The sequence below is a fragment of the Thermomyces dupontii genome, assembly GCF_041956625.1.
Source record: "Thermomyces dupontii strain NRRL 2155 unplaced genomic scaffold VTN31scaffold_6, whole genome shotgun sequence".
Lineage (NCBI taxonomy): Eukaryota > Fungi > Ascomycota > Eurotiomycetes > Eurotiales > Trichocomaceae > Thermomyces > Thermomyces dupontii.
Window position 1 is genome coordinate 572,066 of NW_027192312.1, and position 19,206 is coordinate 591,271.

The window sequence follows — 19,206 nt, forward strand, 5'->3', positions numbered from 1 at the left end:
ACCACCACCCAGGAAGAAGGCACCATGAATCCCAATAATCACAACAATAATAACCGGCTGCACTTGAATTTCGGGTACAACGACCGAAACTACAACCCGGCTAGCAACAACCACGTATTTCCCACCACCCCCTCGGCCTTCCCGCAGCCCCTCTACCAGGGTCAGGACTACATGGACGCCCACGCCGCGCAGAATCAGGCCTACGGACAGAACTATTACTACTTGCAACAACAGCAACAGGCTCATTATGCCGCACAACAGCAGCAGTATGCACAGCATCACCAGATACCGCAGTCGGCGTACGGGAACCGTGTTCCCTACAATCACCACGAGGCCACCAATGGCCTCATCCAGCAATTCTCCAACCAAGATCTGAGCGCATCACCCGTGCTGTCGCCTCGGACAGCATCCCCGGCGCAGCGGCCGCGCACGGCGGGATCCAACAATCAGCAACAGCAGCATCAACAACAGGGACACCCCGCGATGCCTTTGCGTCCCAAGCCGGGTGACGAGGAAGAGCTGCCGCGATGCCCGGAGAAATACTCGGATAACGTGCGCACGCGCGGCAAAGTGGCCAAGGAGCTGGTCAATGTGTTTTTCCAGGAGAACATCGAGCGTGCTCGGGAGCGCAACATGCGGTATGTGTGGTAGGTCCCTGCCCAAAAGGAAGGCAGCGTGCTGACGAACATCCTAGCTCGGCCAACTTGGATAAGTTGTTGCAGAGCAACAGCATGCCACTCGAGAAGAAACGTCAGGAGGCGGAGTCCCTGGCCAAGAAGGAATCCAACTTCTTGCGCTTCCTGCGGACGAAAGAGACCCCAGCCAACTTCCAGACGATCAAAGTTATTGGCAAGGGTGCCTTTGGCGAGGTTCGACTGGTGCAGCGCAAGAGCGACGGCAAGATCTACGCTCTAAAGTCGCTGATCAAGTCGGAGATGTTCAAGAGGGACCAGCTGGCCCACGTGCGTGCGGAGCGGGACATTCTGGCGGACCACAAGGACAACCCATGGCTGGTGAAGCTGCACGCATCGTTCCAGGACAGTGCATATCTGTACCTGCTGATGGAGTTCTTGCCGGGTGGAGATCTGATGACCATGCTCATCAAGTACGAGATCTTCTCCGAGGACATTACACGGTTCTACATGGCGGAGCTGGTCATGGCGATCGAGGCGGTCCACAAGCTGGGATTCCTTCATCGGTATGAAACATTCCGAGACCAGACACGGGGAATAATTGCTGACTCTGTCAAGGGACATCAAACCCGACAACATCCTGCTCGACCGAGGCGGGCACGTCAAACTGACGGACTTTGGCCTGTCGACGGGCGGCAAGAAGCAGCACGACAACGCATACTACCAGAACCTGCTCAAGAACTCGGCATCCAAGGACAAGAACCGCATGTCCGGTTTCTTCTCCGACACGATCAACCTGACGGTGTCGAACCGCAGCCAGATCAACACGTGGCGCAAGTCGCGGCGGGCAATGGCGTACTCGACTGTGGGCACGCCGGACTACATCGCGCCCGAGATCTTCAACGGGCAAGGGTACACCTACCTCTGCGACTGGTGGTCCGTCGGCGCCATCATGTTCGAATGCCTCGTCGGTTGGCCGCCGTTCTGCGCCGAGGAAACCACCGACACCTACCGCAAGATCATCAACTGGCGGGAATGCTTATACTTCCCAGAGGAGGTGGTCTTGTCTCGCGAAGCAGAGAATTTGATCCGAAGGTACTTCCCCTCTTCCCACTTCCTTCCCTGGCAATATCCGGATCTGACCATGGTGGATAGCTTCCTCTGCGACGCCGAACACCGCATCGGCAACGAAGGCGGGCAACACGGCGGCGCGCAGCAGATCAAGAACCATCCCTTCTTCCGCGGCGTGGTCTGGGACCAGCTGCGGAAGATCCGCGCGCCCTTCGAGCCCCGCCTCACCTCCAACGTCGACGTCTCGTACTTCCCCGTTGACGAGATCCCGCAGGAGGACACCAGCGCGCACCATCGCGCCCAGGCCCGCGCCATGCCCGAGGAGCAGGAGGCTGAGATGAGCCTGCCCTTCATCGGGTACACCTACAAGGCATTTAATGCATTCCAGGGAAACTAATCTTGAGACATATTTGGTTTTTTTTCTTTCTTTCTCAGTTGTTTGTTCTTGCTGATATCCTCCCGAGTTTTATTTTCGTTCGAGGAGTGATTTGTTTTTGACTGTTTTCAACACGGTGCAGAGCAAGGATCTCTGTTTGTCGATGTCGTTTTGATCCGCATCTTTTGCTAATTAGCAAGCGAGAAAAGATGGGGAGCATGGTTGTTGTTTGTTTCGGGTCGCTCAGATCACCGAGCTTTTTACATGCTTTCTGCGCGCGCGGATTTGATTCGAGTGTTCCTCGTCAGTGCATCTTCCCGAAAGAACTGAACTTATATAAATAGGCCGTTTCTGGAGAATACAAATCGATCTGAACATGTGCTTTGCTTCTACGGCAAAATGCCGTCTCAATCTTTTCATTAACGATACAATATCACTTCTGACTTCAATGCCCAACAGAACCAGTAAGAATAGTACTCAATCAACACTAATAAAATCAGTCAAACAGGATATCATGCAACCAAAGCCCAGTATTCAATATCTACCAATGCAAAGCAAACAAACCGCCCGCAAAACGCTCATTCCACAGCAGCGCTACCGTCGCCGTGAAGAACTGGGTTGATCCTGTCACTCCATTTGAATTTGAATTCCTTGCCCAGCTCCTTGCGGACGGCCGCCTTGACCGCTTCCAGGACATTGTTGAAGACGCCAAAGTTTGCCGGGTTGTGCGGATCGTTCTCTCCCCCCTGGAATACACCGGTCCGCACCAGGCACGTGTTCCAGCCGTACATGTTGCCGCCAATGATGTCCGAAGCTGGATTGTCGCCAATCATGTAGATGTTCTGTGGGATCTTGTTTTCATTGTGAATCTCTTCCATCCACGCCTTGAGCACCTCGTCTGCGTATTTGTACGTGGCCAATTCGGGCTTGCCGTAGACCACCCGTTCAAGGTCGACACCCGTCAGGGCCTTGTACTGCGCTTCAATGGCAATTCGAAAAGCTCCCTGGGTCAGACGAGGTGGACCCTTGTGGTCCGTCGGGAAGTGAAGGTCACCTTGAGAGAAGTAGATGGGGATGCGGCTGGAAACGGGATCTTTGGCCCGGGTCAGCAGTCGGCCATTTTCGGACAGCAATAAATCGATGATGAGCTGCATGTCCGTGGCGTAATCACGCGAGTCGGCAAAGACGAGGATTGCGTCAAACTTGACTTTGGAAAAATCCCGGGGACGTGCCTGAGCACGCTCCTCGGGGGTGAAACTTCTCCAGGGCGAGATCGAGGGATCCCAAGCCAGAATGTCCTTCGGGTGGATGACGTTCTTGAAGCCGTAGTTCTCGGCACAGTCACGGACCTTGAAGCCCTCTCCACCAAGGACAAGGACGGTTTCATAGTACTCGGCCAGAGCTTGCATCGGGGTGTGCGACTGCACAAACTGGTTCGTCGAGATAGGAACACCCAGGATGTTGGACAGTTGCGCACAGCGCTCCTCCTCGGTCTTGCCACCGCCATTGGTGAGCAGGATGTACGGGATCTTGATCCCCAACTCGTTGTCGCCATTGAGCATTTTGAGGGCCTCGGCAGCCTCCGGAATGAGTTCATTGCCGTGAACAAGGACACCGTCAATGTCAAAGGCAAAGGCCATGTTCTTTGCCGCCTGGACCTTCTCCTTGGCCATGTCCTGCACCTGGGAGGCTAGGATGTCGCGGGTCACCGAGGCGGAAACCGTCCGTCCATCTTCCGCGGTGTAGACGGACGACAGCCGGGACTTGCGCGGCGAGCGCGGGATGGGCAACGAGGTGCCGAAGGAATTCCGCGAGGGACGCCTCTCCTTCATAGATGGTGACAAACTCAAGTTGTGCATGAACTGAGAGGCATCACTGACTTGACTCCGGGTAGCCGGCACCTCGACCACCTCACTCTCTCGACGCTCGCGCGAGGGATCGCCGGGAATGGGGATCGCACCCCCGGCCACGCTGGGACGCTTGTCATGGGGAGAGCGGTCGCGATGCGAGCTGTCGTCGAAGCCTGACATGGTGGAATCGATAATGAAACAAAAGATATGATTGGGTAAATCAATTGCAGATAGCCAGGCGTAGTAATAAAAGAGGTCTCTGAGCTCCAGCACGACTGAGGATCGAGGAAATCAGTCGCACGAGCTGGTCAGAGGAAGTGATGAGGTCAGAATGAAAATGTCCCCGTGCTGCGCTTTTAAAGTAGTCGTCCAGGTCAGCCATGGCAGGTGCCTTCTTTCCCGATTTCCCTTGCGAACTAAAAGAGTCAGACTGGAACGGAAGGTCCACAAGGACGAGGCCTCCTTCCCGGAGCGTATACCTTCGGCAAGTTGTTTGCCGGGCCATGGCGGCCTTCTGCGCTCTGATTGCTGCTCAGCGACCAAGACGGAGACGCGCGGGAGATTATCCCAGCCAGACCCTGCATGAACCACGTTTCGCATATCTGCACACCCCATGGCTTGATCAGGTCCTTCGTCCAATCAGAGGCTCGGTCCAGTCCCATGGCCCAGAAATGCTGTGGCCAAGCTCAGATCGGCAACTGGCCAAGTGTGGTTTGACTGGGGCAGGCCGAGCCTTTGAGCGGGTTCAGTGGAGCCGTGTGATGTCATCGGCCTTGGCATTCTGTACTGCCTGTTAGGTAAAGGGAAAGTGCGATGTTCATTGCAGTTTCCTTGACGGGGAAGGCCTTGGAAGCAGCAAAAGGGGTCCGGTCTGAAAATCAGAGTTTTCTTTGAAAATCAGAAATTTTCTTTGCGAATCAGAGTTTTCTTCTCGGGTGGCTCCGGATCACATCATAGGCGCAGGGACCAGGAATGATCTGCAGCGAACAGGGCCTGAAGGATCCAGCAATGACGAAATCAATACAACAGCGGACTCCATCAAAGAGCCGAGGAAGAAATGAATGAGAGGAGAAAAAAAAAATCTGATACAGGGGATCTGCAAAGTAATAATAACGCGGATTGATGACGGATTGTCGAAAACTCTGTGGTTTGACCTCGGGACATTACTTATCGAATTCCATTCATTATTGTACATAGGACCCTTTGCTCGATCAGGTTTATTACGCAGTATTCTTATTCTCGGATACAATGTCCAAAGGAGAGTGCTTCACTCTGAGCAATGGCGTCAAAATCCCCTGCCTGGGGTTTGGCACCTTCTCTAATGAGGGATCCAAAGGCGACACCTACAAGGCCGTCTTGCACGCCCTGCGCACCGGCTACCGGCACTTCGATAGCGCCTGGTACTACGAGAACGAGGACGAGGTTGGCGATGCCATCGCCGACTTTCTCCGGGAGAACCCGTCCGTCAAGCGGGAAGACCTGTTCATTACCACCAAGGTGTGGAACCACCTGCATCGCTACGAGGACGTGCTCTGGTCGCTGGAGGATTCGCTCAAAAAGCTCAAACTAAGCTACGTGGATCTGTATCTCATCCATTGGCCAATTGCCGCAGAGAAGGAAACGCAGGAGAAGCCTAAACTCGGGCCGGACGGAAAGGTACTCAAAATCCTCAACAGGGTACAAACCCATCCATTAAATAGTAATGCTGACAAGAATGCAGTACGTGATCCTCAAAGACCTCACCGAGAACCACGAGCCAACATGGCGAGCAATGGAAAAGGTCTATGAGGAAGGCAAGGCCCGAGCGATCGGTGTGTCCAACTGGACCATCAAGGGCCTGGAGGAACTGCTGTCCTATGCCAAAGTGAAGCCACACGTGAACCAGATTGAGATTCATCCGTTCATGCCCAACAACGATTTGGTCTTGTACTGCTTCGAGAAAGGCATTCTTCCCGAGGCATACTCGCCGTTGGGCTCGCAGAATCAGGTGCCCACAACGGGCGAGAAGGTGTCGGAAAACAAGACCTTGCAGGACATTGCGCAACGCCGGGGCTTCACCATCGCCCAGGTGCTGATCGCATGGGGCCTGCGCCGCGGCTACGTCGTGCTCCCCAAGAGCTCCACGCCGTCGCGCATCGAGTCCAACTTCCAAGTCGTCGATCTGCCCGATGAGGACTTTGACGCGGTCAATGCTGTGGCCGATGGCCGCCATTTTCGATTCGTCAACATGAAGGACACATTTGGATACGATTTATGGCCGGAAGAGGCCAAGGCCGCTATTTCTGCGTCTGCGTGAGATGGCCGGTTCTGTCTTGGATTTAATGGGCGGACTTCTATGTAGAAGTAGCTAAGGAAAAACTTACAACATTGGTTTATTTGTGTCACTCCACTCGGTGTCTTGGTTTATCAGGAAGAGGTACAATGCAGATACTGTACTCGGCTACGTACGGTTTCAGCGATTCGGACCATGCAGCTGATCCGGACAACCGCTGAAGCTCCAGCTTTTTGTTCATGATGAATAATGGTCCGATCGCTCGGAAATCAAAGCAACAGACACAAACAGACATTTGTGACGAAGTGCACACACGACGCCGAGTACGTCTCTCTGGCAGAGGCGATACTCGAGATTCAATGGCTTCGCCGCCTACTCACCTTCTGTCTACCCTCCCACGACGCGCCTACACCCACAACCCTTTTCGGGGACAACACGAGTAGTCACGTGTTCATTACTTTAGGGAAGACGATTACACCCACAGGGGTTGAGGATAATGGCCTTAGAGAAGAGATTCGATGTGAAGGTGTGGCATCAGGCTAGACCTGAGAGGCTACCTGCCTACTTACCTACCTTATGTGCATGAAGGAACCGCCAGAGAGAGGAAAGAAGAGCATCTGAACATGAACCTGCCTCTGTGGGCCTAGGGCTAACCCTACATCACGTGCGCTCTAGACCAACGACTCAACGAGGGCCTAGCCGAGTCTACTCCGTACAGGGGTTCTAATATCCATTACTTACCTACGGTACGGAGTAGTTAACTAACATTCGATCTCTAAATTCTAACATGCAACAGTCCCCTTTCAAAGGAGCCGCGGCGGCCACCCCCCCCCCCCCCCTGGCAGAATTCTGCAGACAGCATTAGATATACAGTGTCACAGAGCTCCATGCCACTCGGATCGTCTGTCCACGATATCCGAAAGGAACGTCTCTCCCAATATTCGGAAGGCCGTGATTTTGCAGGTATTGTCTTCGAGGCTGACCGCGAGCGGGGGTCGGAAAATGGACAAAATAGGTACATAAACCAAAAAAAAAAAAAAAAAAAATACTACAACGATGATTGTGTGGCATCATGATTCTTTGTTGCTATAAGGTGCAATTGAGATCTTGATGACACTGTCATCGTCTGAAGCCGACACGTCCTTCAGGCACCAACTCGCGTACGAGGCGAAAATCCAAGAAGACGAACACAAATACTACCTGAACGAGAAGCTGTATCCTCGTCTTCGAGAGCTTGTTATTCGAGAATACGCCAAGGAAGGGACCTTCGCCGAGTTCGTGAACGCGTGTGCGACGACTGCCCACCAGTTGAAGAGCATATCGGAGTCAGAGGCGCGCCGCCGCTTCCGAGGCGGAGCCCGGAACCGAGATCGAACCCCCGACGCCGCGCCCGGAAAGAAGCCTTCCGACGACTCTTCCGCCAAGGGCCTTGACGCTAGAGCGTGCTACAAGTGTGGAAAAATCGGCCACATCGCCAAATGGTGCAAGAACGATGCGCGGGACAAAGACGCGGCGGTCAGGCTAGAGGCCGATCCTGCGGAGGCGGGAAAAGAGTTGGCCTAGGAGAAGTCTCCATCCTAGGCCGGAAAGTGTGCCGGGAGGAATTGGACCTAGAAAAGCTGCTGGGAGGTAACCCTTTTATTGTACCTAGCGCCCTTTCCTATAATGGATTTGCAGTTTCGGTACCAACTCTCGTCGACACTGGAGCAAATGGACAGGTGTTCATCGACACCAACCTCGCTATTGACCTCGCTAAAGCCTTCGGCCGAAAATTGTACAAGCTGCCCTTCACTTGCGGGACCCGGACTTTCGACGGGAAGGCGGGACCTCGGCTCACCCACGTAATCCTCCTTCATTTGTGGCTGGACGGACGAAGGTTCCTGAATACCCCTATGCTTCTTGCGGAGCTTGGGCAGCATCAAATGATCATCGGACGAAAGTGGCTAGCGGAAAGAGATATTTGGCTGGACGTCAAGAACCGCACTCTCCTGTGGCCAACCGAGCCCTCCGACTTGGAAAAAGCACTGCCGACTACAAAGCTTGTCCCCCGATATGTCCTGCGGAGGCCGGCACCTAATCCGCTCCACCAGCAAGACGCGGATCGACGAGACAAGACCCTGGACGAGAAGATCGCTCGCGAGAAGGAGCCTAGCAGCAAGCAGCGGCCAGGACCCCCTGAAGGCAAGTTTACCGGTCTCAGTGTCCGGCGGACTGAACGCATGGACTACCGAGATAACCTGGCGAAGATGGAACGAGCCCTTGCCGGGAAGTCCCCTGTCCAGCCACCGTCGCCGCCACGGAAGAAAGTGCGCTTTAACCCCAAGGCTCTCACGACAATTGACGTCGCTTTCATTGGTGCCGAGGCATACAAGAGACACATCCGCAGCCTTAAGTCCGAATGCTTCAGCTTCACCCTCAGCGAGCTCGACCGGGCCATTGAGGACAAAGCAAGGATGCGGGTCACGGGCGCTGACCCGGAAGACGAAGAGCAACTTATCGATGAGAAACTCCCGGCGTGCTATAGGGAATACCGCGATGTGTTCTCCAAGAAGGCCTCTGATCAACTTCCCCCGCACCGGAGGGACGTGGACTATCGCATCGAGCTCGAGCCCGGGGCGGATCCCGTCAAGGACATTGGGCATGCACCGCTATACAAGATGAGCCTCGAGGAGCTAGAAGCAGTGAAGAAGTACTTGGAAGCGAACCTCAGCAAGGGGTTCATTGTTCCCTCCGCCGCTCCGTTTGCATCGCCTGTCCTGGTGGCCCGATCCGCCGGTAAACTGAGATTCTGCGTCGACTACCGGAAACTGAACGCGCTGTCGAAGAAGGACCGCTATCCCCTCCCTTTGATCGACGAACTCATGGATCGGTTGCATGGCGCTCGATACTTTACGAAGCTGGATGTGAGACAAGGCTTCCATCGAATTCGCATGAGCGCCGAGTCCGAAGATTTGACAACCTTCCGCACACGCTACGGATCTTTCAAATATCGCGTCATGCCATTCGGATTAACCAACGGACCAAGTGTGTTCCAACGATTCGTGAACACCACCTTCTTTGACTACCTGGACCGCTTCATGACCGCGTACGTCGACGACATACTCATCTACAGCCGTACCTTAGGGAGCACAAGGAACACGTTAAGCTCGTGCTGCAGCGGCTTAGGGACGCTGGACTCCAAGCTAGCATCCGGAAGTGCGAGTTTCACGTGCAGCGCACCAAGTATCTGGGTTTCATCATCACTACCGAAGGCATCGAAGTGGACCCAGAAAAGGTCGCCACAATCACCAAATGGACGGAGCCTACTACGGTGCAGGGTGTTCTCTCCTTCCTAGGTTTCTGCAACTTCTACCGGCGATTCATTAGGGCGTATAGCCGGGTTGCAGAGCCCCTGTACCGACTCACGAAGAGGGATACTCCGTTCGTGTGGACGCCGCAGTGCCAGGAGGCATTTGAGAAGTTGAAGTCCCTACTCACCAGTGCCCCTGTCCTCTGCAGATACGACCCCTCCCGCGAAACGCGCGTAGAAACGGATGCCTCGGATGAAGTGATTGCCGGAGTGCTGTCGCAGAAATTGGAGGATGGTTGTTGGCATCCAGTCGCCTTCTACTCTTCTTCTATGTCGGCTCCGGAAAAGAACTACGACATCCACGACAAGGAAATGCTGGCCGTCATAAGGGCTCTTGCCGAGTGGAGAGCGGAACTAGAAGGCCTACAACGCGATGAACCCTTCGAAGTCCTTACCGACCATCGGGCGCTGGAATACTTCATGACGACAAAGAAGTTGAACGCTCGACAGGCGCGTTGGGCCGAATTTCTCTCTCGCTTCCGTTTTGTCATTCGCTATCGGCCAGGTAAACAGAACACCCTCGCGGACGCTCTCAGCCGCCCTGAAGTGAAGACAAAAGGGAAAGAACGAATGCAGGCGCTGCTGAAGCCCGAGAACCTCGACCCCCGGATCCGCGCGGAACTAGCGTCCGCCGAGCCCGTGACCTCCGTGTCGGACGAGGTTGCTAACTTGAACCGCACCGCCACTTCCTTGGAGCCTTTCCGGGTCGAAGCTAATAAAGGGGACAGTCCGTGGACTGTCGAGGAGGGACTTCTACTGCACGACGGTCGGCTCGTGGTCCCCGTCGATGAGGACGAAACTCTTCGCGCACGGCTGCTGAAAGAGATCCACGACCAACCTTCGATGGCCCATCCGGGGCAGCGCAAGCTCTTGCAACTCGTCCGGGCACGGTACTATTGGACTGGGTGGGAGTGCCCAATGAAATCGTGTTTGCAGAGATGCTTGAAGGGCATGGGAAGGTAAGCTTACATTCTGGTTGAGACTGGCTGCTAATTGAGAAGTTGACCAGTCATGATTGTGCTGAGGGCCATTGTTGATGGCGAATCGACTGTAACGTATCGCCTGTTCTTTAGCCGTTGTCTTCTTTTTGCTTGCTGTCCATGTCCATGACTATCGCCTGGAATCCCTCCCCAGCGTGAAGTGGCACCTCACGGCCCGTTTGTTCTTTATCAGCCGTGCTTTTTGCTTGGTGAAAGAACAAATGGGCCGTGAGGTGAAGTTTTGTCATTTCGCGCTGGGGAGGGATTCCAGGCGATAGTCATGGACATGGACAGCAAGCAAAAAGAAGACAACGGCTAAAGAACAGGCGATACGTTACAGTCGATTCGTCATCAACAATGGCCCTCAGCACAGTCGACAGGCCAACCTTTCAGTTAGCAGCCAGTTTCCACCAGAATACTGTGTAAGTTTACCTTTCCATGCCCTTCAAGCATTACCGCAAACACGATTTCATTGGGCACTCGCCTGAAGGACGTGTCGACTTCAGACGATGACAGTGTCATCAAGATCTCAAGTTGCACCTTATAGCAGCAAAGGATCATGATGCCACACAATCATCGTTGTAGATTTTTTTGGATGGACCTGTTTTGTCCATTTTCCGACCCCCGCTCACGGCCAGCCTCGAAGACAATACCTGCAAAGTCACGGCCTTCCGAATAGTGGGACAGACGACCCGAGTGGCATGGAGTTCTGTGATACTGTATATCTGATGTTTGCAGAATTCTGCCAGGAGGGGAGGGGGGTTGCCTCCTTAGTGATCACGTACGGCAACTGCAAGAATGGCGCTGAAGCCATATCGAGTGAGGTACCAGGCTTCTTACCATCTCTCAATTCGCGTCCTTGCGAAGCCTGCAAAAGCAGGGAGATACTACTCCCTGCTTGCTCTCATATTCTAACCCGCAGCTACGCCCTCGACATCGGCACTGGCTTTCCAGAGGGGATATAGTACTTTTAGTGGATAGAGAGAACTATCGGACATCGAAATTGAACGGATAGATGGCGATCTAATTTTAAAATGACCGCACCCTACGTATCTTGGCAGTAAACACGGTTGGAAAAGTGCACACAGAACGCTGTACTCTTTTGTATTACAAAGAAGAGAAACGGGGTATCAAACTCAGACAAAGAATTTGACTCGCTCAACAAGCAGAAAGACCCTGATAGACAATAACGCGCAAGTCAAAATTTCACCTTCCAATTCGTTTAGCACGGACCTTCTTAACCATCGGCGTTGACCCCGCTGGCGCCGTCGCCATCACCAGTTTCGTCCCAGAGGAGGCCGTCTTTGTGGGCGCCGGCTGATCCTGACCTTTAGCTTTTGTAGAGACTCCGGTCTTCTTGCTGCTGCTGGACTTGGACGACGACGACGACGACGCGCTCGTCGTTCCGGTGGTCTTCTTCTTCGCGCCAGGCTTGGCTGGTGGTCTTGCGAGTCCCGCGCCGGGAGACTTGGGAGTGAGTTTCTTGCGCTGGGACTGGGAAGGGATCGGCGTGCCCGGGGCGCGCGGCTTGGACCCCGCCGCCAGCTGCTCGCTAAGCGGTGGCATTGACTGCGCTCCAAGAAATGACATGAAACGGGTCATTCTGCGGATGGGGGTTGCTGGCCGTTTCTGTTCGTTGTCGGAGTCGTCCTGCAAAGCGAGCTTTTTCGTGCTCTTTCTTTTCGACTTGGAGGCGGCGGCGGTGGTGTCATCGTTCTCTTTTTCAGTGTGGGAGGAAAAGTATTCAACGAGGCTGTCATCTTCTTTCCATTTCACCTGTTTGGTCGTGGTACGCGATCGCGCCGGTGCAGGGTTCTCGTCTGGGGCATCAATCCGGTCGCCCTTTTTCGCAATCACCTGCAACGCCACTTTCGGCGCTTTGGCATCGCCCATGTTGCGTCTCGTGTTGCGCCGTGTTGTTAGGGCGAGCTCCTGCGCCTCCGTACGCTTCAGGAACACAAACTCCTTGCCACTGGCGCGACGCAAGGGGATTTCTTTGGGCACGGCAGGCGTGATCTTTTCCCTCGACGTCTTGAGTCGATTGCTTCGGCGACGGCCGGTGGGAGATGAAGGGGAAGCTTCATCGGCAGGCTCGTCTCTTGTAGGTGGCTCTACAACGTTCTTGAGAGGACTCGTCGCCGGGGATTTTTGTGGGGATTTTTGTGGGGATTTCTGCGGCGATTTCTGTGGTGTCGGAGAGTTCCTGTCCAGTTCTTCCAGCGCACGTCGCTTGGGTGTCGCTGGGCCTGGCGAGTCTGTCCCATCTTTGCTACCCTGTGCCATGGCCGCCGCGGCCGCCGCGCGTTTGGCCTGCGCGCGGGAGAGAAATTCGCTGATAACGGCCGCGTCTTCGCCGTCGAGCGAATTCAGGCGCAGAGCGGATCGCACCATCGAAGGCTCAGAGAGCCTCGGAGTCTCATCGCTGGCTGGTGGGATATCACTTGTAGACTCGGCGGGGTTATCATCTTCAACGATCTCGGCCGCTGCTGTGTTGGCGCCAGATGATGATAGGTCGTCTTCTGACATGCGGAAATCGGCGTATAGTACCGGAGTAAGACTGGCCAATGACGGCTCCCCATCGCTAGTAGTGGTAGTGGGATATTTGCCTGAGGTTTGTTTTGGTCAATGCCGCAAGAACAATAAAAAAGAAAAGGACAATCATGTCCATAGATACTCACGTCGTTTCGTGCCCGTTTCCAACACGCGTTTCGTCACTTCATACAATGAGATACCGAAGTCACCATCATCCTCAGAGGGCAGGGCCAAACAGCGCCTCTTGACCTCGCGCACATAGCCGGCCAGGGCATGCATGGCATTAATCTCCTCCATAAAGTCCGTCTCCTTCACCTGACCCCGAACGCGCGCGGTGTAAATACCACGCGCATCCGGTCGCATTTCCAAACTCTGCCGGAATCGTCTCCAGATGGTCTGCGATTTGTGACGCGCACGGAACGGTTTTGTGGGGAAACGTTCCCAGGCTCGCGGAACAGTTGTTTTCGAGATCGTTTGTGGTGTAAAGTCGACTTGTAGGGAGGTCTCGGTGAGACTATGATGGTGTTTGGTAAGGAGTCAGCACTTGTTTGATGTATTAGTGGGATGTGATGTGAGTGAGACGCGACACCATCCATGGCCAGGAGAAACAACACTAGAGGTTACTAACCTGACTTGCTGTGACTCCTGTGAGGATGTCGCCAATTCACTGTCTGTCATAGTTTCTACTCCGCAGTAAAACGGAGATCGGAAAAGGAGAACGTGCAGCGCAGGAATGTGTCAGGGGTTGTGCGCAAATGCTGGTTCGCGTGACAAGGAGAGCCACAAGCCCAGCAAGGAGTATCCGCAATTATGTGGGATTTATGGAGTACTGCGCGAGATTTATTTAAGAATATCAAAATGTTTTTCAGATGCTGGCTGTCTGCTTTGTGATGGGGGGAACACTCCGCAGTGAACGAACAAAACGAGCAGACTCACGCGACCTTGTTTTGGAATCGTGTTTAGTGCGTTGCTATGCCAACGGGTGGCCTGATGGACAAACAAGAACAACGGGACTCTTTTGACCCTTTGAGGTCCGTAATCATGGACGAAATACGGAGTAGATAATGGACATATGGAGTACTCTGTACTTCATACTCCGTACGTGACCACTGCTGGAGTCAACCAACGCAATTCATCTGGCATGGAATCGATGTCAAGAAGGCTCGAATCGTTCCGAAAGCAGTCACCAAAGCGTTTTCTTTTAACCATCTCGAGGAGCACTGCAGCATCTACTCCATAGGGTCATCGCTTTTGAAACCTAATACCTATGGAGTTACAGTAGGACTGAGTCCTCAAACTCTATATACATGCTGCGTCTAACATGGTCAGAAGCCACGCGACACTCCGAGGAGCGGCAATTGGCCAAAGCCATCGCCACATGACATCGTTGATCTTATCTGATCAGATAAACACTTCTCACATGACTGATGAATCCGAGCATCAGCAAGTCTACTCCTAACTCCGTACGAACTCCCTGTCCCTTTACCATAGCAGGAACGAGACAGGGCCATGATGTTCAGGACATTGTCTCAGATCCATGCAGATCAGCCATTAACCTAACAAACTGTAACTGCCAAAACCGAGAGGCATGCACACAGACTGGTATCAATAGCCAGCCATTGTGAAGCATTCAACCAGAAACAACTCATGCCCAAAATAAATAAAGACGATCAAAAAGAAAGCCCATCAGTTCCATGCACAATGCAAAAAAGCCGAAACACTCCAGAGCGCCAAACATATCTAGTAAAGTAGTAGCAATCAATGATCCTGCCTCGATCCCTCCTCCGCCAGTATGCGATTAATCCCATCCATGACCCGCTGCTGCACCTCGTCCGGCGGCACATTGACGTCAATGGTGGTGACATCCTTCTCCTGGGACGGATCCTCAAGGGCCTCCAACTGCGAATGCACCATGTTGCTGCTCATGTAGTGGCTCTTGCGCTTGGTCAGGCGGCCCACGAGCACGGATTCCTCGGAGCGGAGGTAGATGAAATGCACGCGGGCGGAGGGCATGTGGTACGCCGCAATGCGCAGAACGTCGCGGTACTTGCGCTTGAGGGCCGAGCAGGACATGATCACGCCGGAGGGCGGATTGAAGTTGTTCTCCTCGGAAGGAGTGAGCGTTTGGAGGGCCGCATCGCGCAGCGACACCAGCCAGTCCCAGCGGTCGGCGTCGGTGAGAGGTGTTCCCGAGCCCATCTTTTCCTTGTTGGATTGGGAGTGGAACTAAGGTTCCCAGTTAGTTTTCTCTTCTCGGGGGGATTTCATGCCATCACCATCACACGACGACTAGGTCAGAACGTACATCATCACCCTCCAAGAATGGCAGACCCAGATCCCGGTTTAATCCCTTGCAGACGGTGGTCTTGCCGCATCCTGCCGGGCCCGTGACGATCCAGATATGCCGGCGCTGCTCGGGTGGGATGCAGCATATGCTCACGTTATTGCCGCTACACATCGTGGCAGCTGAACTTGGGGGCGATGGCGACGATGATTTATCGCTCTGCGAAGTTCCGTTACAACGGGCGGTTCCGTTGACACCGTTGATCCCTGCGGAGGGTTGCTGCTGGTTCTCGGTATATAACATGGTTTCGTTTGGTCGCGAACTTGGACTCGATTCGATCTGCCTTCCCCTCTTTTTCCGTCGTTTTTAAAATAAGACCGACAAGTCGGGGTTGTTGGTGTGACTTGACCAGTCTGATACTAAATGAAACCACAAGAGGATGCAAAGGAACCCCAAAAAATATCGAAGCAGCAAATTAGTACAGATCCTTTTCTTGATTCCCGCCTCTCCAAGGTCCCTTTATATGTCTATAAAGCCGACGGAAAATGGTCCACCGCTGTGTGGAACAAATCCCATCAGCCTGCGTCACTGTTTGAACCCCGATGTTGGTGGAGATCTAAAAGGGATCCGACAGTCTGGGTAAAGGGGAGCACGTACATTTCAGAGCCCGCCTAATGACGACACTGCTTGTGCAAAGCAGAGCAAATCAATTCCCGACCTCACGGTACAAAAGAACAACAACAAATTGCAGCAAGTTTCCCCAGATTTTCACATTAAGGAAAAAAAAAAAAAAGAAAAAAAGAAAAACCACCTGAAATATCATCCTCGTACAACATGGCATTCCGACGCTTTTGTGTGCCCGAGTTCCAACGTCGAATAATGAGTTAATTGAGGGCACGGATTTCAATAGCCGCCGGATTTCTTCCGACTAGGGCCACATGTCATTGCCGGCGGTGACCCCCACGCTAAGTGTATTGTAAGTAAGGACGGAGTACTGTAATGGCGTTACGGATAAGTTTCCGGGTTAGTAAGGGACCTTCCTGATTGAGCAAGTGTCCGTAGTCGTCTGGCTGCCCAAGTTCACTACATTTCCGTTCTTTCACGGCAGGGGATCAAGTCTCGGGGTAGTCCGTACCCCGGAGATCATCAAAGGTCAAGAATGGTGCAACATATACATGACATCTTGGGGTCAGATAGTTCGGTGTCCAAGCCGAACCCTAATCATGTGATACAGCGTGCCGTACGACAATACAGTAGACTGTGTGGTCGAGATGGTCGGTATCGGGGAGAGGCCGAACCGTCCGATTCAATTCAGGCTATTTCCGATTTCCATTTCATCATTTCATATCGGCCATCTCATTCTGCCATATTGCTCGTTGCTCGCATATGTGACCATGATGCAGTTATGCACTTCATGCCATCTGTTCATATTCCCAAGTGGTCTATCGCCGGACCGAAATGTCCATGAAGATGGATTCTATGCGTTCGTGGTAGTACCTATATTAACTGGAGCCCTTCAAGCATCGCAGCACGTATCGAGTCATAGCAATGGCCTTCTCCTCTTCCAATCGTCGCGCGACAAGCTGCAGACTGATCGGAAGTCCATGCAACAACTCGGGATCGACTATGTCCATCGTTAGGGGCGTTGATAGAAAAAAGAAAGGGAAAGCTGGCTGCACTCACATTCTTCATTCACATCTTTGCAAACTGGGCCCAAAGGCTCGTAGTTCGGATCTCGCTTGTCGACCTCCTTGTCCACGGTCAAGCCGGTGGGGAACGACACGCAGGAGTAGTCGAGGATATTGTAGACCCCGGTGTAACCAACTTCAGGATGTCAGGAAACACACGCCTTCCGGCCGGAATAAGGATCACAGAAACTCACCGTGTTTGAAGGTCCCGTTCTTCACTGTAGGGAACGGAATCGTAGGGCACAGAATCGCATCAATCCCGGCCTCGTTCCACCGTTCCAGGTAGCGGTTCTGGAACGCGTTCCTCTCCAGATGTAGCTTCCACATGTCGGCGGTGCCCATCTCGGTGGCGACCTCGTAGGCGCGCATCTCCGGCCGCCATGGCTCGCCCGTCCGCTTGAGCTCATGCTCGATCGTCAGGCCACCGTCCGCGACAAACATCCGCTCCAGTAGACTCAGGCCCTGTTTCTGGTCGACCGGGTCCCAGTCGATCACCTCACAGCCCGCGGATTTCAAGCTCTCAACGACGGCCCGCAGAGCCCGTGTCACCGGCGGGGTTGGGCGGACAATATCGTCGTGCCACATCACGGCGAACTTGAGTTTCAGCGGGAGCTCCGTGGGCCGCCAGGGAATCGGAAGGCACTTGGCATCCCGCAGCCACGGCTGCTGGTCGAGAACACTCTTGGTGTACCACTCGACGTCGTCGAGTGTGGCAGCCATCGGTCCGTTCACGGACATGACGGCTTCCTGTCCCGGCATGCCGGAGCGGGTGTTGCGGACCGGGAATCGACCCGACGACGGCCGGAGAGTGAAGATGCCACTGCATGCGGCCGGAATGCGCAAGGATCCGCCTATACAGCTCAGTATTGAGTTGTCAAGGAACCGATAAGAAGAGACACCATACCAATATCCGATCCAACACCCAGGGGACTCCCCTTCATCACGAGGAGCGCGGACTCACCACCGGAACTCCCCCCGCTGGTGGTCTTCCGGTTTCTTGGATTCAGCGTCCGGCCAAACACATTGTTGACGGTTTCGGCAATCATCATGGCCGTTGGCACGTTTGTCTTGACGTAGGGCACCGCACCGGCAGCCTCCAGCAGCTCCACGAGGGTCGAGTCCTGAGCGGCAGGGTCGCCCACATGCGAGGCAAAGCCCACCGTGGCATCAAGGCCCCGGACATTGAAGTTGTCCTTGAGCGAGATCGGGAGACCGTGAAGCGGGCCGACGGGCTTCCCGGTACGCGCCAGGTGCTCATCGCGAGCTTTCGCCGTGGCAATTGCGCGATCGAAACATGTCTCTGACAGGCAATTCGTCTTCCCCAACCATCAGTCGCTATTCAGTCGCCAAGAAAGAGAAAAAAAATACTACGGAATCATTGTACATGGATCGTCAACTCACCAATTGGTGCGCTGCCACAGCACGCTTGCAGAACGCTCTCGTCACGTCCTCCGAGCGCAGCTGGCCGGAGGCGAGCTTGGGGAGGAGCTCCACGGCCGTCTGGTTCGTGATGGCCAGCTCCTCCGGGGTAAACCAGCCGGATGTCTCGGGCCATGTTGTCACATCGTCCTGGGACTCCGGCGGCAGCAAATGCGCTGGAACACGCCATTCTTCGGGAATTGATGCCTCCAGCTGAGCACGCTTTTGGGCGGCCTTGACCTCCCAGGTTGGAGGCTCAGTTTCCGGTATCGCCATGGTGGGATGATCTAGTAGATAGGAAGAACTACTGATAGTATGATCTCTTGAGAAGAAAGTCCTTGACTTTCCCCATATACGCAGAAGGGATGAAGATAAAAACTTCGAGTTTGCTCACGAACCCCCAGCTCTTGGAATTGTGTGATGTACGGCTTATGAATCCATGTCCGAGCGAGTGGTTCCTGGAACCTGCGGTCCTACTATCGAGACGCTTGCATAGTTGCTACCCACATGGAGAGAGCGACAGTGCGCGGGACATTAGATAGGTTGCCAAATCTGGAAAGGAACTTCGGTCTCGTGACCGAAGAAGGATTTACTTTAGTTAACTACCTTACTTATCAGTGTTCGGTCTGAAGGCTGCTTGCGGAGAGGAGATCCTAAAGAGCGGAGAGCTTGGTTATTGGCGCAGAACGCCGCGTGCTTATCTCGGCGCTGGGGTAATCTTAATTTTTCCTTCGGTTCGGCAGCTTTCGAAAG

At 53.9% G+C, this 19,206-nt stretch overlaps 9 protein-coding genes across 9 annotated transcripts; 4 read left to right on the forward strand and 5 right to left on the reverse strand.

The window, feature by feature from the left end:
* Positions 1-24: 24 nt before the first annotated feature.
* Positions 25-2,100, forward strand: VTN31DRAFT_6053 (uncharacterized protein; the record flags this gene model as incomplete). Its single annotated transcript, XM_069406621.1, has 4 exons — positions 25-638; positions 695-1,198; positions 1,251-1,727; positions 1,788-2,100. The coding sequence occupies 4 exons, from the start codon at positions 25-27 to the stop codon at positions 2,098-2,100; spliced, it is 1,908 nt and encodes a 635-aa protein (XP_069259135.1).
* Positions 2,101-2,657: 557 nt separating this feature from the next.
* On the reverse strand, positions 2,658-4,109 carry VTN31DRAFT_6054 (uncharacterized protein; the record flags this gene model as incomplete). The annotated part of the gene is made up of 1 exon (XM_069406622.1): positions 2,658-4,109. One exon carries the CDS (start codon positions 4,107-4,109, stop codon positions 2,658-2,660), a length of 1,452 nt encoding a protein of 483 aa, XP_069259136.1.
* Positions 4,110-4,303: 194 nt separating this feature from the next.
* VTN31DRAFT_6055 (uncharacterized protein) lies at positions 4,304-4,591 on the reverse strand (the record flags this gene model as incomplete). The annotated part of the gene is made up of 2 exons (XM_069406623.1): positions 4,304-4,345; positions 4,409-4,591. 2 exons carry the CDS (start codon positions 4,589-4,591, stop codon positions 4,304-4,306), a joined length of 225 nt encoding a protein of 74 aa, XP_069259137.1.
* A 586-nt stretch (positions 4,592-5,177) lies between these two features.
* VTN31DRAFT_6056 (uncharacterized protein) lies at positions 5,178-6,225 on the forward strand (the record flags this gene model as incomplete). Its single annotated transcript, XM_069406624.1, has 2 exons — positions 5,178-5,585; positions 5,650-6,225. 2 exons carry the CDS (start codon positions 5,178-5,180, stop codon positions 6,223-6,225), a joined length of 984 nt encoding a protein of 327 aa, XP_069259138.1.
* A 1,086-nt stretch (positions 6,226-7,311) lies between these two features.
* Positions 7,312-7,764, forward strand: VTN31DRAFT_6057 (uncharacterized protein; the record flags this gene model as incomplete). The annotated part of the gene is made up of 1 exon (XM_069406625.1): positions 7,312-7,764. One exon carries the CDS (start codon positions 7,312-7,314, stop codon positions 7,762-7,764), a length of 453 nt encoding a protein of 150 aa, XP_069259139.1.
* A 359-nt stretch (positions 7,765-8,123) lies between these two features.
* VTN31DRAFT_6058 (uncharacterized protein) lies at positions 8,124-9,536 on the forward strand (the record flags this gene model as incomplete). Its single annotated transcript, XM_069406626.1, has 1 exon — positions 8,124-9,536. One exon carries the CDS (start codon positions 8,124-8,126, stop codon positions 9,534-9,536), a length of 1,413 nt encoding a protein of 470 aa, XP_069259140.1.
* Positions 9,537-11,736: 2,200 nt separating this feature from the next.
* Positions 11,737-13,740, reverse strand: VTN31DRAFT_6059 (uncharacterized protein; the record flags this gene model as incomplete). The annotated part of the gene is made up of 3 exons (XM_069406627.1): positions 11,737-13,136; positions 13,209-13,576; positions 13,691-13,740. The coding sequence occupies 3 exons, from the start codon at positions 13,738-13,740 to the stop codon at positions 11,737-11,739; spliced, it is 1,818 nt and encodes a 605-aa protein (XP_069259141.1).
* Positions 13,741-14,820: 1,080 nt separating this feature from the next.
* VTN31DRAFT_6060 (uncharacterized protein) lies at positions 14,821-15,649 on the reverse strand (the record flags this gene model as incomplete). Its single annotated transcript, XM_069406629.1, has 2 exons — positions 14,821-15,288; positions 15,368-15,649. The coding sequence occupies 2 exons, from the start codon at positions 15,647-15,649 to the stop codon at positions 14,821-14,823; spliced, it is 750 nt and encodes a 249-aa protein (XP_069259142.1).
* Positions 15,650-16,848: 1,199 nt separating this feature from the next.
* Positions 16,849-18,729, reverse strand: VTN31DRAFT_6061 (uncharacterized protein; the record flags this gene model as incomplete). Its single annotated transcript, XM_069406630.1, has 5 exons — positions 16,849-16,970; positions 17,030-17,170; positions 17,229-17,885; positions 17,939-18,350; positions 18,436-18,729. 5 exons carry the CDS (start codon positions 18,727-18,729, stop codon positions 16,849-16,851), a joined length of 1,626 nt encoding a protein of 541 aa, XP_069259143.1.
* Between the last annotated feature and the right edge of the window lie 477 nt (positions 18,730-19,206).